At 40.2% G+C, this 20381-nt stretch overlaps 1 protein-coding gene across 3 annotated transcripts in view; it reads right to left on the minus strand.

Moving 5' to 3' along the window:
* Window positions 1-20381, minus strand: part of PAMR1 (peptidase domain containing associated with muscle regeneration 1) — a 55843-nt gene that overhangs the window by 7042 nt on the left and 28420 nt on the right. Inside the window, exons 7-8 of one of the 3 annotated variants that reach the window (XM_054635453.2) lie at window positions 3378-3548; window positions 524-736 (exon numbers count right to left, since the gene is read on the minus strand). In XM_054635453.2, the coding sequence (XP_054491428.1) occupies window positions 524-736; window positions 3378-3548 (384 nt within the window). Of the gene's footprint in view, window positions 1-523; window positions 737-3377; window positions 3579-20381 lie in introns of all 3 variants that reach the window. The other 2 variants (XM_054635452.2, XM_054635454.2) reach the window with 2 other exon arrangements.

Genomic DNA, 20381 nt, shown 5'->3' on the forward strand with positions numbered 1-20381 from the left:
CTCAGGGTTTCATATACACTTAGTAGAATAGATCCAGGATTTAAAGGTGTGATGCAGTGTTTTGGTGAATACATATATTTAATCATATTGTACAGGTTCTGCCTTTTGCATTCATGACTGGTCCCATTGTTTTAAAAGGATTGTGACAGGACAGTTATTCCCTGTGACAGCAACTGATTATTAACAGTCTCATGAGACAATTATTTCATTCTATTTCAATTCCCTCCTGACCTTCTTTCATCTTGATCTTACGCAGGTTCAGTCCTAGAATGAGGATAATAAGGGTCTTAGGGAACATTCCTTTCCCTGTCCAAAGATGGAATCTTCTGGAATCATTGGCAACTTCTCTGTCTGAGTATAGCAGCCAGCAGAGCTGGCAAACTACAAAACTCCGTATCAGGTATCAGCCAGACAGCTTACTCTTAGCAAATATGATCATTTGTTCAGTGCAAATGATATTAAACACAATCCCGTAAAACCATAGCAGCCTGCATGAGTTGTGGTAAAAAAGTTTATAAACTACCTTTTATGCAGATTGGTTGCTTCCCTGACCATTCTCCATCGTCTTGGCAGGTCCTTTGTTCATTGCCACTAAGAACATACGAGTTGTTACAAAAGAAAGCAATGACTGTGCCAATTTTTGCATAGCGTCCATTCAAGAGCCCAGTGTCTTCTACTACTCTTCTGTAGCCATTGAGTGGACCACCAGGATCTGAGCAGTTTTTTTCTTCTAGAACTAATGATAGGGGAAAAAGATAGTAACCATTTTATTAGGTTCACTACGTTATTTTCACCCATGAAATTGCTTGGCATTTCATTCAGATGTTACTAAACAATCTACACTTTATTAAAGATGCCTTTTCAAGACCCATCTGGGATTGCTGTTTTTGAAAATGTCAAATATTAAAGAAGAAATTATAATATAGGGATGTCTGTTTATAATACACATTTCAGTCTCGCTGAAAGCATAAGATTCTCAAATGGGTAAAAATTCTCAAATTGTTAAAACCTTAAGAAGTAGCTGACAATCCTGAAAAAGAACCTTGACTTTCTATGATGTTAATGTCCCATTAATATTAACAAGGCTTCTTCAACAGCATAAAAGGCTGCACTGAAATTATTTGCAGGAAACAGGCCTTTGGCATTCTTTTCCATTTTCTGTATTTTCAATACTTCACTGCACTTGGATATAAAACTAGACTACTTAATTTTGCTTTTATGTTTGGTTGCATTTTGTTTTCTTAGCACTGAGAGAGATATCTCAATAATCCAGGGAAATACATGAATTGAAAGAGAACATATGTATGTATTTACTGACAATAAAAATTTAATATGAAATGCTTATTCACACTATATTCTGCCTATAAAACCTCTTTTAGTTCCTCCTTCCCAGTATTTTCCACTTATTTTAAATTCTTGTTGTGTTTTTGGTTTTTTCTGGTTTTTTTTCTCAATAAACTTATATTTTTGGCCTAAATCTGGAGGACAGTATTCACTATGTGATGCTAGAAGATGATTTTTCCTTTATTTTTAACTCCTCTGCTCTTTCTATAGCTGACAAGGTACATTTTTTTTCCCTTTGGATTTCACCTCAGTTTTCTTGTCAGGACAACACTAACATGCAATCCTATTTAATTTCTCTGCCTGGTGCCTCAGTGCATGATAACCAGTGCACATCTAGTTCAGACAGCTGGTGTTGGTGCTGCTCACAGAGTGCCCAGAGGACTGGGACATATCAATTGACCCAAAATTACCTCTTCATATCAGTGCTTCAGAGTTGGCTGCCTGCTGAGCCTCAGTTCACAAAAGCACCAACATATAACAAAGCACTCAGACATTTATTTAAAGTGCTGTGAAATCAGCACAGTTACAGTGCAAAGGTATGGCCCTGTCCTGTCACAAAGTCATACCTTGTGCCCCCAGACAAAGCCCAGCTCAGCAAAGCGTGTGAACACACAGCCAGCCATAACAATGCCACACCAATGAAGAGCATGTGCTTTTAACAGTGAGTATAGCATTCAAGCCAAGTCTATATTTCAGTGTTTTCTTTGCAAGCATAAGATTTTAGCATATGCTGAAGACTATAAATGTATTTAAATACTTTTCCACAAGTTATATTTAGTAAACAAGGATTTCTGAACCTCCTCTCCATCAGGAGAAAGGGAAAAGCAGAGCCCTGTCTCCTTTTTATTTGGTTCCATTTTCCTCCTGTGTACCTCCACAGGCTCTCTCAGTTGTGAACCATAAGTGACTGATAACTTGATAGCAGCTAAAGACTACAGAGAATCCCCCACAGAATAATGCTTTATTTGCAAGTTGCTTTCTGCACTGATGGCTGGCCTGGAGGCATCATCTGATCACCACAGTGCCTGTTTCCAAATGTACCAAAAGCTTGACCATGTAAATCACTTAAGGCCTTCTCTTATTTCAGTACTTTGACAGTAATTGTCTCCTTCCTTAGGCTCAGGGTTATGACCTTTTTGATTTATTAAAAACACAGAGGAAATATCTGGGAAGGAGAGACCTAGCAGTTCAGTGACTGCCAAGTCTAGAGACAGCTCTTTCTATAGAGCTTTAGCCAGGGCCATCATGCAGCAGGGACTTGGCACGATCTTGACGTTACATTTACTGCAATTGGAGACCTCTCTAGATAGAAGAATACCTATTGCTTGCTCTTTCAAATGAACTTATTTGTTTTACAACACTCCCCCCAAAATGTACATTGTTTGACATAACACACTTAGAAAACACTTTATCAATTGAAACAAATTATTCTGGAACACGAAAATGAAATTATGCAATGCAAATCAACTAAAGGAAATTTAAAGTCTCTTTGGATGTCAAGAAGGAATTTCACAGCCAAACCAATGTGAATGGTAGGCATGCCATCCTGCACAGTCAGAATCAATGGAAGTTTCTTTTACATCAACTTTTATCTAAGATGGGAATTGAAATAAGAGTCTAGTGTTCACACAGTAAGCTCCTATTCACCTCCACAGAGTACACCAGGCTTCTGCAGAGAAAGTGTCAGACACACAGAGTAATGGAAGTAACTATTCATTGTTGCACTATGTCCCTCACTTGGCTTTGGTCCTAGACATTTTCTATGTGTAAGAAGGATACATGCCTAAAGACTTTGAGGTTATTAGTTTTCAGTAAAGTGATGTTTCAATCAGACCTTTATACAAAAAAGTCTTGCAGGCTGGGGTTCCAGCAGAGTAAAATAAGAATTCCTAGTACTTCTTAAAGACAGGAAGACAAAAGGACATGTTATGTCACAGACCTACCAAATTTCAAGCAAGAAATTGATAGTCTAGTTTCATGGGAATACATTGGCCAAAAGATTTGATAAGAATTAAAACTTAAAGTGACCTTACCACATTCAGGATGATGTGTTGACCAAATCCCATCAAGCTGACAGTAGGCAACACGGCTGCCTTTTAAGCTGTAACCTGCGTTGCACTTGAAGTAAACCCGGGCCCCGTATTTAAAGTCATCTCCTTCCACAATACCATGAGCAGGAGCACCTGGAGTCCTACACATCACCACTGACAGTTCAGATATTTCAAAAAAATCCACTTTATTACAAAAACAGGACTGTGTTAGGATGATTCTTTACTTATAACATAGAAAAACCAATTACAATGGACACAGGAGTCAAAATTAAAAGACCAGCATATGCTGATCTTTAGAAAGTTGTTTAGACATCAGCTCTACACACACTTATATCCCACTTTTCAAAACCTATCTACATCATAAGGTTCAATAGGATTACTCTGAAATGTCACATGATCATAAATGTGCATAAATGTTTGAATTATTAGGGCTCATTTGCTGGGAATATTAGTACTTGAAATACTTTCCATCTTAACAAGGTTTTGGAATGAGCTACCACACATGGTCAAGAAAAAAATCTAGATCCTTAAAAGCCTTATACTGAATTTCTTTCAAATACCTCTTTACATTTTATATAGATTTTCAGATAACATCTCAGAAATTATAAAGCATCATTATTTGTGTAAATCAAACATTAACATAATTACATTTAAAAGGAACCTTGATATTTACTAAACTGGGATTTTTACCCTTTCCACAGGATATTGGGAAAATACAGATGATGTTCTATATAATTACTGCAAGTAGTAAATATTAAATTAAGCATCAAAAGCAAGATTTCTCTGACAGCATCAAGCCAACCATGCTAAGGTCCACCCAGCATGGTAAACAATAGATTTGAAGGAAGGACTATAAAATCAGAACAAGCATGTAGAATACTTTCCTGGCATAATCTGTCAGCATTCAAAAGTCTGAAGCTCAAGGACTACCTGAACTACAATGTCATTTTTGGTATAACATACCCTGCTGATATTTTCTTAACATTTATTTGTCTTAGTATTTTCTACACTCAACCACATACTCAGTGTCCACAATATCCTGTGGCAATGAGTTCTACAAAGTGCAAAAAGTGCACTGCCTTCTTTAGTTTTGTTTCTAGCCTGCCACCTGATAATTTTATTTGATGCTGTACTTTCTTTGTTATGAGAGGCAGAGAATGTCCATGCCTTATTAACCTTCTCCAAGTCACTTCTTAAGGCCAGTTTCCTGTATGTAGAAATTACATGTCTATTTCTGTAGGTAATCTAGGAAACACATGGTTTATTATCTACACAGTTACCCATCTCTTTGGCTTTGTCTAGGCCATTAATTGTGAAAAACTGCATGGGAGAGGATTCAGTGCAAGACATAGATATGCATATGGGTTTTTTACCTACCACCTGTGGTACTCTGCTGACAATAGATAGACCAGTTATAAAGAGATCATCCCTACTTTATGCTTTTAGAATTTGACTTCTCTGTTTTGCCTCATAGCCAGTTGCTTGCTAACTTGCAGCCAAATTTTTATCCTTAAAACTTTCAGAGGAAAACTTGTAAGTCCTTTGCTCTGTAATCCTTACACAGAGCCCACATAAATGAATCCATGTATATGGACTGTGGACCATCCAATAATTCACATAAAGAAAACATCAAACAATGAGCTGGAAGAATCATTTATGCACTAGTGAGCAAAGATCTTGGCAAGAAAAACTGTCTAACAATTAAGCATTAGAGTGAGGCCTGGACTATTATGCTCCTAATCAAATCATGTCCAGTTAGGGGAGGTCAGCATTTCCTCTTGGCTACAAGTATTCTTCATTAATGTCATCATTAGCAAAAGAATAATGAGAAAAAATTATAAAAATTAATTCCTAGCCCTTGATGTTATGTGAAATATAGACACATATATATACATATATAGGTGGATATGTGTACATATAAGCATATAGATAAATGAAACATAAATAATGGGAACATAGAATTTCTAGGTGTTTTAAGTTCTCAGAATACTCATCTTCCCACTCATGATCTCTGTATTCCCAGTCACTCCCTCCAAATCTTTCTCTGAGCAGCAATCCATTTCCCTACATTTACATTTCTTTCTTTCAATGTATAGTTACATTCAGCTTGTCAAATGAGAAAACTAGACCAACCATCGATGCACCTCTCAGACTTCTACTTTTTGTCATAAATACAGGTTTTCTGCTTTGCTTATGGTCCAGTTCAGCTCTGTAGAACAAATATTTTGGTGCTTTTGTGTTCTCGGTCCATCCTGGGAAAAAATGTCACCAAGCTACACTTGCTTTCTAACTACCAGTACCTGTCCTTGTTCACTCCCTAAGTGCTGAAGAGATTTAGTTTCTCTTCCTTTTGATTTGTTTGTTGCCAGACTTTCTTTAGATTCTCTGCACCCCTGGGAGCCAGCTGGAACAATTCTGTTTTATTTATGATGTAAATTCAGTATTTCATTCACAGATTCATTTAATACTGAACTATGGACTAGAGCAGAGGACATGGAGGCAGAAGGTCATGAGATCTAATCATAGCTAAAGAAATGTGGTCATAGGTAGGTTGCTTCATCTACTGTGTGACAAATGAGAGCACCCCTTTCATCACAGGGATGTCACAAGCATTAGCTCATACCCATTTGTGTCACAGAGCCATTGTAGGGTTTCTCGGATGGCAAACACCTTAGCATTATTAATAGATGTGTCCATTTTGTTACCCATGCCTCTAGTACTGGTTGTCTGTTCTCTTGTAACACAGGGATGAATTTGCCACTGGAGACAGAGCCACTCCATTAGTTTTTTACAATGGATCATTTTGTAAGCTCATTCTTTCTCTCTACAAATTAAATGTGGTTTTGAATCTTGAGATGCTCCCTGCATCTCAGTCCCACAGCTGAGTTCTCTGTTTTCAGTGATATTATCTACTCTGAAAGTCTCATACAGTTACTCTAGTGCCTGCTTTTACTGCTTTGGTTTGAACTCTATAGGTTTTTTCTTCAGTTTGACTTGCCTTTTATCCCTTTTACCTAATGTGTTTCAGGGAGCTCTTTTGCACCTTTTCCCTTTACTTGTGAACACTTCAGGCAATGGAGTTTTGAAGAGTTATTATGAAGGGAATCCTAGCCCCCATGTGTTTCATCCAAGTCTATCTTATTTTTTTGTGGATAGCTTCCCATCAAGAGTGAATTTGACTGGTTCTTACATCTTTCAGAATGGGCACTGTATTTCATTGAATTTTCAGACAGCCTTCTTTGTTTGAGATATTTTATTGAAGTCTTTCTATATTCTCTCCTGGTGTACAACTAAATCCAACTCTCCAACAGACATTTCTCAGAAGTCAAAAAGAAAGTAAAAGAACATTTTGTAAATGTCATTCATACCTAGCTCTGCCCTCTGGATACACATTAGTCATAAAATCCAACCACATGATCTGACCCACTTCTCTTCAGGTTCTAAGCTTTCTAAGGTATTTGATATGATTTCAGATTCCCTTGCTTAGGCAGGATGGACTGAGAATTTTGAATATCACTCCTCCTTCTGTGCATGGTCCAGAGAGAGGGCTGGGTCCCCCTCACAGCTCTCACTCACCTCCAGCCACCCCCATCCCAGCTGTACCTGTGCCTGGTCTAGCCTGACTGCTACAGCACAGACAGGGCTATAAGCTGTTTGGACAGCATTTCCTTGGGAAGCACATGGTGTGCTGGCCAGGAGCACTCCATGAGCTTGAACCACTCCTAGGCCACTAGTTAGACTGCTCTGCTCCACGTGAAAAATACCCAAACATTTCTACTGCCCTGTGACTCTGGCTTCCTGCCTTTGGGACAAATTGGACATGTGTCAAGGGTTCAACCTCTGCACCTTCCTCTTGGACCAAACCCACCATGAACCCAGAAAATGGACTAGATGTCTACAGAATTCTACTATGAGGTGGTAATGGACAGCCAAATATGAAAGACATTCATTCAAGTTCTGTCAAAAAACATCTGAGCAGCCCAGAGACTCCATGAGGGTCAGGCTGATCCCATTCTTCCTGCCAGGATGTCATCAGATCTGCAAAGATCCTGGTGAATTTACATCTAGAAAGGTGAAACTAATGTTATGGAAAAATAATCCTGAAAGTGATTAAGAGCTAAGAATGACCAGCCTGCTCATGCAAAAGTTAAAAACTATAATGATTGAAAATGTAAAAAAGAGAAAGGATACATTAAGATGTTTAAAGGAGGACAAAGTATATTCAAGCAGGAAAAAATTAGGAACAGGATAATTCTTACTCAAAAAAATTATAAAAGTCTCCTTGACAAATGTTGGAAAGGCATAGTAGGATGTAAGTAGAAATTTTATGAGTCTTGTCATTTGAAAACTGAAACTCCAGCTAAAAAAAGTGGAACAGAAATGTAGGGAACAGAGCAACACCAGCAAACACATCATGAGCAGAGAGATTTTTGTTTAATTTTTCCTTATTTTGCTACACAGTGTTGTTCCTGGAAAGTTCTACAATTAATCTATACAGCCATGTTAGGTAACCTTTGCCACTTTAGGGTTTGAGATGAATTTTGGCTTGAGAGCAAAGTAGGAAGGTATATGAGAGAGTTGTTACAGGCTCCTCTGGCAGAAATGCTAAGTTGTGACAGAACAGCTGTTAGATAATAAAAAACAGAGCTGCCTCAAGTGTTTATATCACAAACTCACACATTCCTGATAAAACTTATTATACTTCTTGCCTCTTACTTTGGTCTCTTGGGAAAAAGAAAACGATTTCTGGCCCATATGAAACATTAAAATGGCTTCACATTTTGTGCCTAACTTTCCTCAATCTGAGAAAAACTTGACTAGAGGAATAGTAAGTTCCTGAATTTTTGAGTAAAATATTCTATTATTAATAATAACAGTACAAATTCCTTTCCCTTTTAAATTATATGTAAGAGACACTCCTTAGATCAGAATTATCTGCCATTTAGAAATAGTCTTTGGGCTCATTTTATCACCAGTGAGATAAATTAGATGATCTCTTGAGCCACACTTTTCTCTCTCCAATATCCTTCAAATCCTGCCTGATGGAATTATCATTTGCTTTTGTCCCAGAGTCTCTTCATTAAATGAAAACTATTTTTTCTGCTGCCTTCCTCTCACCCACTTTGTTAAATAATATATACCCCTTCATACATATAATTTATTATCTCTATATTCTGCACAACCTTTCAATAATATATTGCATGCTTGAAATAAATCTCATTTCTCATTGCTGGTCCTAATAAAAGGTTTATATTTCCCTTTTTGTCCCTCCCTGAAATTAGGTGCAAGAGCTTGTATGGAATTTTGCTCTTAATTTGCTTACAAAATATTTTAATATTGTTACTTGCATATTCCCAAGTCAGAGTTTGGCTTTCAGGCTGAGCTGTGCTAATGTATATAGCACATTTTGCCTATGGAGGATAGCTCTGAACATTTTTTATAGAATTATTGCATGGTTTGGGTGGGAAGTGATCCTAAAGATCATCTAGTTCCAACCTCCCTGCCATGAGCAAGGTACCTGTCATTAAAGCAGGTTGCTCAAAGCCCCATCCAGCCTGGCCTTGAACACTTCCAGGGATGGGGCATCCACAGCTTCCCTGGTCAATCTGTGCCAGTGCCTCACCACCCTCACAGTAAAGAATTCCTTCTTGATATCTAACCTAAATCTACCTTCCTTCTGCTTAAAGCCATTCTCCCTTGTCCTGTCACTAGCTGCCCATGTGGCAAGTCTCTCTCCAGATCTCTTGTAGGCCCCTTCAGGTACTGGAAAGCTGCTATAAGATCTTTCCAGAGCCTTCTCTTCTCCAGGCTGAACAACCCCAGCTCCTTCAGCCTGTTCTCATAGGAGAGGTGCTCCAACCTGATCCTCTTCCTGGCCCTCCTCTGGACTTGTTCTAACATGTCCACATCCTTCTTGTGTTGGGGGCCACAGAGCTCTTCTAGGTGCTTGTAATGTTGCTTTTGCATAAGCTGTGCTGGTTTGCTCAGGAGGCCAAACACTGAAAATGGTCACAGAAACTGCATGTACTAACCAGCAGGGGAATAAGAGCAGCTTCTGCTGTTAGGAATCCTAGCATCTTTCCGCAGAAAAAGAGAGTTGTGGACTTAGGCTGGAACACCTGGGGCCACCATGCCACCTAAACCATTCTAATGACTGTCAGAGAAAGCCTGATAGACTGAAAGTGAAGAAATTTAAATAACTATCCTCAAAAAGAGGACATTTTGTCTGGAGGAAGCCTAAATTACATTCTGTTCCCCAGTGGGTGCTGTCATTACCCTGCATGCTGCTAAAAGTCACAGCAGCCCCTGAGCCAGAAAAACGCCTGCACAGGGATCCTGAGCATCAGGATTTGGATCTGAGCTTTGGATTTTTCATGGTTTCACAGCAGTGGCTAACAAGGGCTCTGGAGCTAGAGGACCTAGAAGCCTGAGAAATGTGGCTCCAGGATCCTGTTGCTGGAGGGAGCACAACATGCAGAGTATGTGGAAGTGACTTCTTTTTTTCCTCTCTGTGATTAAGAAAACAAAAATTAAAGGAAAAATACAACAATAATACAAATTTCTTTGAAATTTACTGTTATGAAACCATTCTAACAGAAGACTCCCAGCCAGCTCCACCTACATGCACTTCATACAGCTCACTGGTATTTGCAAAGGCTGCCTACAGCCAAGCCTGCTAAAGTCAATAGTGGCAAATCCCATCCTGTTTGCCATTTTGAGTGTAAGTCTGATTTGATCAAATTCTTTTCCTTGGTTTAAGTTTTGTTTAGAGGGCAAGCCTGATTACCTGAGTATCATAACATAACAGTAATATCTGTTTTTCCAAAAAAATTTATAACATTAGCATATTGGAATTTTACTATTGGAATTTTACTCTAGCATGGAGTTATCAAGTGATTAACCTGAAGGCAAGCAGAGAGTGACTGGCAGAGCTAGGAACAGTCCTGTTATCTCCTGACATTCTTACTACATTTACACTTAAACTGACCTGACTTTGTGCAGAAGTCAGCAGTAATTATTATTTAGTAATAATAATTTAGTAATCGACATACTATTCTCAGCAGCAGGGTTTTGTCCAGAGGAGGGGGAGCCATATGGGAGCAGATAGCTCAGAGTGTCTGAACACAAAACATGTGAGTTGAGGAGGGACCCAGGCATGAGCAGCTCAGCAGCTAGTGCTGGGTATTGTGATTCCCTTTGTAAAGAGCTCTTCTGAATTCAGACAACATCTGTAGTCTTCACTAAAAACAGAGCTTATTTCCTAATGTTGGCCCATGAGCTCTGTCGGGTCCATGTCTCTGATGTCAGTCCAAATCTCTGATACCATTTTTTCCTATGCTTATCCCTTCTCTCCCCAGCATGCATCCACAAGGTGAGGACACCCCAGGTTCTCACAAGGTTTGCCAGCAGAAAAGAACTGCCATGGGGGAGGACTCAGATGGTTTCCCAGAGACATCCTCCTTTTGCAGCTTGGCATAGCAGCCAGAGATGGTTAATACCTAACACAGAAGCCCACAGAGATTAACTTTAGCCAAAAGCATAAGGATATTGGCTGTCAAAATATTTTTTAAATGGCTGTATCCTCCAAGAGGGAATGAGGTGAGGGATTCCTGGAGGCCATGGCTCAGAGTGCTCAGACCTGCTTTTCTACTGCTTCTCATAAGTAGTGCACAGGGCTTTCAAGCCAGCATATGAGTTTGGCAGTGGATTTGATAAAATAATCTGCATTGGGAGGTGTCAAGCTATCCTGCCATCCTGAGGCAGCATGGCTGTGCATTCTTCTCTGCTCATTAGAGACCTTCTTGTATTAGGTCACACACAGTGTGAGGCAGGAACCCTGCCTCCAGACTGATTCTTTAGGAGTACCAGTGTTCTGGTCTGGCTCCTGTCTGCCTTCAAGGTTCTCTGCATGCTGGGATCATGGGCATATCATAAATCTGCTGATAGCAATATGGGGTTCGTGAGATCCTGTAGTGCCTCATAGAGCAAACTGTGTAAACTGTGGTGGGAATGTCCTGTGACACTGCTGACACTCTCTCTGAGCCTACAATTGTTTCAGCACAGGCTTTGTTTCTACAAGGAGCTCAACTCACAGTGATGGTACTTATACTCAGGAAGGAGCCTGGCATCTTCTGATGCTGTTCTCAAGAGCAACTCTCAGCTCAACATCTCCTGAATAAATGGAGCAAACACTGCAGGATCCAGCATAAAGAAACTAACATTCTTTCACCACCTCCCTGAACATCCCACCTCTCCTACACTGGAGAGCACTGATGACTAAGAATCCACATGAAGGAGCCCAGCTGTTCTGCTCCAGATTCTGGCAAGAGCTTGATGTGAATGGGAGCCAGAGAGGCTCGATGGCATTAACTTTGCAATGTGATCTTCATTCTTCCCCACAGCAGGAACAGACTGCTGGGAGCTGAACAGCTTTGGAGGACAGGTGGTCTTGGTCAGGACTCTGAAGAAAATGCTTTCTGGGGGTGGTGTGTGTGTTTACACGGGCTGTGTCTGAGGGGGCTGGTGATGACTAGAATGCTCGCTTGTCTTCTTTGATTCCACTCAAAACTTTTACTTTTTGGAGCTGACAGGCTCTGCACTTTAGATGAAAAAAGAATGTAGCTGCAACTTTTAGAACCAGGAATTAGATGGGGGTGAGCAAGGAAAGCCAAGAGTGCTAAGGTTTGGATTGAAGACTAATAAACTAATTTTTTTAAAGCAAGACGCTCACAGCAGAGATCAAATGATTGGAAACACCACAGTAGATCATGTACAGGAAAGGGCATGGAAACTAATATGTTCAAAAGGTGTTCACAGGAATGGCAGTGTTTCCTGAACAGCTACAGCCACATATCAAAGGAGCTCTGCTCTACTTGGTCATGCCTGCCACCACAGACTCAGCAATGAGTGGATGGGGCTCTAGGCAGGGGCCTCAGAGGTACCTCAAGCCTCTGTGTTACCAAAAGCACTTATTCAAGTCTAGGCTCTACAGAAGTGCTCATGTCATGGTGATTGCAATAGCTAAAAGAGCCAGTATCCCTCAGGAACTTGGCCTTCAGTATCAAATACAAGTCCTGAAGGAGTAGCAATTATTCCCCAAAAGTGTGAGCGTGCACTACAGTAGCCTCCATTTAGGTTTTTGGCAAGGGAGGATTTTTGATAAACTATCTCTGCCCTCAGTCACTTGTGTTTCAAAAGAGAGGAAACACTCTAACCTTCTTCATGCCTCCTGTGATGTCCCAGGACACATCCTCCCAGTTCCATGCCCAGCTCCTGCCACAGCTCATGCAGAAGTGCTGGGACAAGCTATTCATTACAAAGGTCTTTGGCCTTAATTTATTCCCCATGAAAGAGTCCTGGAAGTTCAAATCACCTCTCATTGTTGCATTTTGTCAGTCCTCACATTAATCTTGGAAATGTCAAAGGAAATCATAACAAGAGCGGCTGATCAACCAGCCCCAAGAACCAGAGAGTAGGTTTCCAGTCCTGCTCTCTGAGCCTCTGCTTTTGCAGTAGTTCCACCAGCTAGGAATAATTACACAAAATTATGACGTAATCCCTACTGAAAACCAAATCTTTTCATTCCCTTCCAGCCAATTGGAAGTTGCCTCTGATGTTTTCTAACTCCCTGCCTCTGTGAATGAGACCGTATCCATGAGAAAATATGCTTGGATCACTCACTGTGATTTATTCATCCGGAGGCAATTTGGAGGCTGTTGCTTACAATTAGCCACTTGATCTTTATCAGCATTGTTCTTAGCCCTTAGAAGGCTGTGTCTCTGGATACAACCTTTCCGGTACTTGGATGGCCTATTTAATTACACAACTGGACCTGTTTGTTCATGGGATACTGGACTGAATGAAATCCTAACAATCCTCAACATTCATTTTCTCTATCAGTAGCAAGAACTAATATTTATCATCAGTTCTCTAATGTGTCCCTTGGAAAAAAATCACAATATCATCCTGCAGGGAAGAGCACTGTCTGCTCAGGGGGAAGATTATAGGGCAAGAAGCAGGTATGCTCATTATTATATCAAATTACAAATGAGAGGGTAAATAATCCTGAGGTGTTTCATTGCGGAGATGTCATCTTTCCAAATAAACAGGGACAAGCCCAGGCAATACTGGATGGAAAAGGCACTCTAAACAAATGCATATTGCTGTGAAAAAATGTTTCTGAAGGCCCATTAACTGAAACAAGAGAACAATATATAATGATATAGATTCACCTTGGCATAGCTGACAGAATATTTCATTCAGCCTTTTGCAGGGATCTGAGCAGAATTTCATACAGGAAGTAAGATCTGGCATTGCCCATTTTAGAAAAAGAGATGGAAATTACCAAACGCTGAGATGAGAGTATAGGGAAAGGAAATGAAGGGAACTGAAAAGCAGAAAAGTACTAAGGAAGTAGCAGGGCAATTTGATTGGCTGTGAAATGCACTTTCTGAGCTCTTGAAGGAACCAAAGTGGAAAGCAGGAGTCGTAAGAAAGAACAAGTGGGATTCTGCCTGGTCAATTTTGTCATCATTCCTGCCTCCTGGGGCCAATCTGCCTTGGCAGTGTTTTGCATCGCCAGCGAACAGCATGGAAGACCATGCAATGATGCCCATGAAGGGAAGTGTGTAAGGTAGTTGCTTCAGAGGTGTTTGAGTGTATAATCCTCTAGGAAGAACAAAGCCTTTTAATGAATTTGGAGGGAGGGGGAAGGGAAAGAACAAAACTGTAAGCATTGAAGAAAGCTGATTATTTCAGCGAACTCTCACAGTAGTTTTAGGGTTACCCCAAAGCACTGCAAGAGCTGCAGCCTGTATGCTTGCACCCCAGAAGTACAAACAGTGTATCAGCAGTCTTCAGAGAGGACTGAACAGAAGGGCAGGAGAGGGAAGAAAGAAAAAGCAAAGTTGTATTTTGGGTGGGTTCCTGCAATTGGAGTTTACGACGACGTGTTTTCAGGCCATAGACACTGGAGAGAGGCCAAGCAGGAACAATTGTGACCCATTTTGTACTTCTCTTAGGGCTGTGCTTTGTTTTGGGAGGGTTAGCAGTTGCATACAACCCATCACTGTATTCTGGAGAGGTAGGTTTGGTGTTGGCATCTATTGTAGGGAGTGGGTGGTTGTTGAGTTTGCGGATCTCCTTTATGTCTTTGGTGTTGTCTATGGTTTATTTGGGTGGAATGTCAGTGGATTGTGTTTATTCTTTTTTTTTAGTGGCAGATTCTTTTCAGGATTGGGGAATTGGTTGTGATGGTGTGGGACTTGTTTTAGTTCTTGGAGATAGTTTTTGGGGGAGTTTACCGAATGCTGATAGTTTGGGGTGGCTGCTGTTGCTGTTCAATCTGATTTTAGTGGTGTAGCTATGTTTTATTCTTTCAGGGTGAGGATAGTTTTGGTGGGGGCTGTTACTAACTTTGTTGTTTTGGAATTGTGTGAAGGTTATCTGACAGGATCATTCAAGCAGTTTAAGGGTAGAAACGAGACAATAGTTTAATGTCAAATACCAGCTTTGGGAGTTTGAAATTGAGGTTTAAGTCCTTTTCTTCTGAGGTGATTTGTGGAATTCTAAGAGGTGTAGTCTTCACTCATTGGTCCAGAAGACAAGGGGTTTTTTTCTAAACTATTAGAGTATTTTTAGAAGTTGAGTATTTTGTTTTTCTAGGGCTCCAGTAATAGGGAAGAGGATTAGGAGGGTGGTGAAGTAGGTGAGGGAAGGCTAGCTGGCCAACAGTGATGAATGGTTGATATAGGCAGAGATCCTAAATCTATAATCTACTTTGGGCCCTTCACTCAGCCCTTCCAACTCCAAAAAACCCAAAAGTTACATCTCCTCACACTCAGCTCAGAGGCAGAAAACATCTCCATCAGCAAATTAACAACTGTATTCCAGTCCCCTCCTCTGTGACCTTTGGAAAAGGTGGGGGTGAGCTTGAAGTGTGCCAGTGATGCAGACTGGTTTTTGGGCTGCAGGCAGTCATTCTGTGCTGAAGAGCTGGTTTATGCCATGCATTAGAGGAGGCTTTTCAGAAAGACTCAGCCTCCTAAGTGATTCAGTGGTGAAATGACAGGCAAAAGTATCTTTGTCCCATCCAGTGTGGCAAAAATACCTGAGATGTAGCTTGGTCCAACCTGTCCTCCTCACACTGATTCATCCTTCCACATGGCAAGTCATACCAGGGAGAATCCTATGGATGTTTTTATCTCTAAGATGTCTTAGAAGGCTGAGGAAAAAGTTCATTATTGTTTTGAGGTGGGCAAGTAGAGATTGCTATGAATATATTTAATGTAGTTTAGAAATACACTTCTTTTCCTATGGCAGGCCTATGCTCGGATAGATTGCATTTAAAGAGAGACAATTTCTTGTTTATTTAGATGTTGGCTATGCCTGGGGCTGTGCTCTGGGCAGAATACCATGGAGTTTTACCAGATATGTTTCACTTTCTGAAAAACTAAAAGAATTGTCTAGTTAATTGACACTGAGAAAGTAACAAAGCAACAAGAGGAGTTGTCAGTAAAGCAGACGTTCTGTCTCTTTCAGCCTTGCTGTCAGTGACACTTACTCACTGGAGTTTCAAGACACTATAAAAGTATTATGAGATCAAACACTGGTAAATGGTATGAGCACCTTCCTCCCAGAGAGTGTGTGATTTACCCAATCCAACATTCTTACTGATGGAACTGAGGGAAAGGCCAGTCTTGGGGACCAGATTTTTGCAGGTTGATTTACAGCAGCTGTTGTTTAGTGGCTGTTTCAAATGTTTGTAGCAATATCCATCCTCAGCCATCAACATAATTTTTCCCTTAGGTGTTTCTGTCCTCCTATGAGGCATCTTGAAGCTCGTGTTTGTGTAACACAAGCTGCACAGCTTTAGTTTATTGCTTAGTGAATTAAGACAACCCAGAACTGATGTTAGGTTATCTTAAATCACCACACATAGTGTTTGGTGGTTTGGCAGGTGGTTTCTCTGTGAGCATTTCCAACATCCTTCTAACCGAGGGAGAAATCTCCAGAAAATATACTGAAGTGAAAACTGGGAGCAGAAATCTACCTCCATCTCAACACAAGTCCTTCAAATTCCTGCAGTAGGCACTAACCAATACAGATTGCCTTGTAAGCACATGATTTTCCTGGAAAGGAGCGTACTGTGGGGCAGTATGTTGTGGGGCAGGATGTATGTTTGCTAACATCCTAGCAAACATCTACACAGCATCACAATGTACCTCTGAGCAGCTCAGTAAAACAAGAGAGGGCATTTTGCCACCAGAACTGAACTCTGAAGTGACTTATTAAAAACCTCTCTATATTATGTTGCCTCTCAGAGGCAGTTCCAGGAAAGTTCTGGAAAACAGCCACCTCTGAGACCATTCTGTGGTCACACTACAGAGCTGCTGCATGACAGGCTAAAGGGGGGTTCTGTGTTATACTTCAGCCTGCAGCCCCTAATGGATTTTTGAAACCCAAGAACTGCCACACTGAGTGAAAGGTTTTTGTGTGGCTCTCAAGGCAGCCCTTGGATTGTAACAGTGAAAAAAAGCCACTAGCCTCTACTCCTTAGCAGCTCCAGGTATATATGTCCTTCAACAGCAGGAGCAGGGTTTTATTTCCTATCCCATACACACATCCCAATAGGAGGGACGATGGAAATGTGGTGGAGGAGTGGTAATAATCTCATATCTTTGACATGACCACACAAAAAACGTGACCTTGACACAAGTGAGGAAGAACTCTGTCCCTTTAAAAAAATCTGTAACAAGCCATTTTCCACTGGAAAATGGAAGTGAAGCCCAAAAAACAACCAAAAAAAAAAAAAACCCAAAAACCCAAAAAAAACCCCCCAAAACAAACAAACAAAAAAAATCAAACAAAAAAAACCCACCAAAAAAGCCAACAAACAAAAAACCCAACCAATCAAACAACAAAAAAAGACCCAATGGCATTCCCAGGAGCAGGAAAATTAAGAGTCATATTTCTATTTGGAACATTTTCCCTAGCTGGAATAGGACTAATTTCCAGTGCAACACTGCAAGAAAGGACTCGGGGGTTTTTATTTAATTATACCTGAAGTTCTCCATTGTAATCATGCAGTGTAGGTAAGGTGTAACACATGTGAGCTGTAAATGGTGAAGTGATTACACACTGATATAATGTAATTATACACTTACACAGTGATTATGGCACTCCTTGAAATCTATTACTGAGAATCTTTCTGACAAAATTATATTAAAAAAAAGCCCTCCAAGCATGCTATTAGAAAACTCTGCATTACATATCGAAGGTTAGGTAAGAAAACCTATGTTCAGTGTCCAGAACCTCTCCCCAGTGCCTCATCCTCAGCTCTGCTGGGTTTCAAACTCTGTCTAGCTTATGCCAAGCACTGACAGCTGGGCTCCTTTCTCCCACAGCAGAACAGGGGGTGAGGTGTGGTTGGTGGGATGTTAATGCTTCCTCCCTATTTTAGATATAAGGAGGCTCTGATAGGATGAGCACATCCCTAAGAACCAGCCCAAGTCACAGATATATGGGGCCAAAAAGGATGGAAGTGGATTATATCAGCTGTGGGGAAAGGCCTGAAAGCTATATTCAGAGGCCTGTTGGCACACAGTAAGGCCAGCCCTAGCAACATCAAAGGCTACAGCAAGGAGTTAGTTTATACAGTTTTGTCAGTTGGATTAGACTCTTCATTAGGATGCAGAACAAACCTCTCCTACTTGGCAGACAGGAGCAAGAAACAGAATAAAAATGGAAATCAGATCTCAGCCCTGAATTCCCCATTCAGCAAAGCTCTTCTTATTTGCGTAGGAACTCCAGTTTGCCTGGCTTTGTTTGAAATAAAGGTAACAGGAAATTTCTGGGCAGGATGAGGTCAAGGTCTCTTGCTTTGGGGCCAGCAAGCCCTGGGAGGACTCTGAGTCAGAACAGCTCGTTCTAGGAGGAGGACAAGCAGAGGGCAAGAGCATTTGCTATGGGGTACCAGCAATACTGTCTCTACAGCTGCATCCTCAGCAGGCAAACTCAACAGGGCAACTTTGGAAAAGACCTTTCTTAGTTTGAGTTGGACAAGTAGTTGTCACACTGCACAGAGTCATGGGCATTCTGACACTAGAGTGGATGTTTTTTAGCAGGCAGGTTGTGCACTAGTCAGCTTCTTACTTTTCCCCTGCATCTTTTGATGAAGTTGCTGGTTTGTCTCAGTGTATTTGTATGCTAGGAGAACAAGATTATCTGATTTTGTGGGTTCCTAATGCCTCTGACAGCATTAGAATATACAAAGGTCAAAGAGAAAAGCCTGAGTTTGCTCTCAGTCATGTCAGCATGACTAAGGGGTCATGGGGAGGGGGATGTAGGTATACTGCAAATTCACTTTAAGGTCAGAAAGAAGCCCAAGTATTTAAAAGAGGAGTTAGTTTTCTCTACCTACTGTATCATGATAGCAAAGTATGTTTATTTTAAGAAGGTATTTTTGCTATCTATAGGTGTTGCAGACATCTTTCATGAAAAATCCTTTCTTAGGATTTTTCCTTGTGAGAAGCTGCAGTTTCAGCAAGCAAAAGTAAACAATGGTTATCTGCTGCTGTGGAATGCAACAGGTAGACCTGTGATTGGTCTCGTGTGGATGTTTGGATTTACTGACCACTCATGGCAGAGCTGGCTCTTGCTCTCTGTCTGAGACACAGATCTTTGTTATTCATTTTTTTCTATTCTTAGCTTAGCTAGCTTCTGAAGAAACCTTTTCCTTTCTATTTCTTTTTAGTATAGTCTTAATGTAACATATATCATAAAACAATAAATCAAGCCTTCTGATCATGGAGTCAACATTCTCGTCTCTTCTTCATCCTGAAAACCCTTGTGACCACGGTCACATATAGGATTTGTGTTTATTGTGTTTTGAGTCAGAAGATAGAAGGTTAGCATTTGTTTTACAATTTCATATAATTTTTTTTAAATGGTCTCAGGAGTGAAATAATACATATCTATATAAAATATTTCTTGCCCTGAAACAGGACTGACTGAAATATATTAGCAGCTGTCAGAAACATAAATGCCTACATTTCACTCCATGCTGTTGAAACCTTTAATTCACTATATTAGCCCTTTAAATTGTAAACAAAATGTTAATTTCTTGGCTGCCATAGTAGAAGATAAAAGAGACTGCTAGCTGTAAGTAACCTGTACCTTGGATTATTTTATTAATATTGCAGATTGTAAGTGGCAGGGCAATTAAGGTTAAATATGACTCCAGGAAAGCAGCTTGACCAATGCTAAATAGATGGAATTTAATTTAATGAAGGAAACAATAGGTTCCCTGTGGTTTATCACATTAAGGTGATCTCCATAATACCAATAGTGATTCCTACGTGTTTAAAATTAAACTTGGTAACAGACAAAAAGATAGAGCTGCATTGGGATGGTAAGGGAAAAAAACCATTTCTGATTCTGTCATTAAATACTCATTGCTAAATTTGTTTAATTTGGCCTTAACTCATTCCTGAGATAATCCTACAGTCTCTCTTCATCTGAATCATGTCCCCTGGATTTCTTTAAAACCCTGATATCTCTCTGGGTACCTTCTGTTCCACCACCTCAGAGCTTCTACATGCACTTAACATTAAGGGGCTGTAATTTTCTTCTCTCTCATACCTATTTTGCATCCATTAACTTTAATGGGATTGCACCTGGTTTCAAGAAAACCAGACTGAAAAAAGTCAGTCTTATAGTGCCCAAACTCGTATTCCATACTCCAAAAGTGACTATTTTATCACAGTTGTCTGCAGAAATAAATTGATTTCCCTTGTCTCTACCTCAAAATACAGCACTTTTGCTGAAAGACCTAACAAAAAGAAAGATTTTGAGGAAAACACAATCTCTCTTTAACATTTAAACTAAAAGGCTGTTCAGGAAACTGCAATTAGCTTGTAAAGAATTGCAGCCATATACATTTTTCCCAGTTCTTCCTTTTGTTCTTAAAAAACCAAATCAAACTTT

The sequence above is a fragment of the Agelaius phoeniceus genome, chromosome 6 (assembly GCF_051311805.1).
Source record: "Agelaius phoeniceus isolate bAgePho1 chromosome 6, bAgePho1.hap1, whole genome shotgun sequence".
Classification (NCBI taxonomy): Eukaryota; Metazoa; Chordata; class Aves; order Passeriformes; family Icteridae; genus Agelaius; species Agelaius phoeniceus.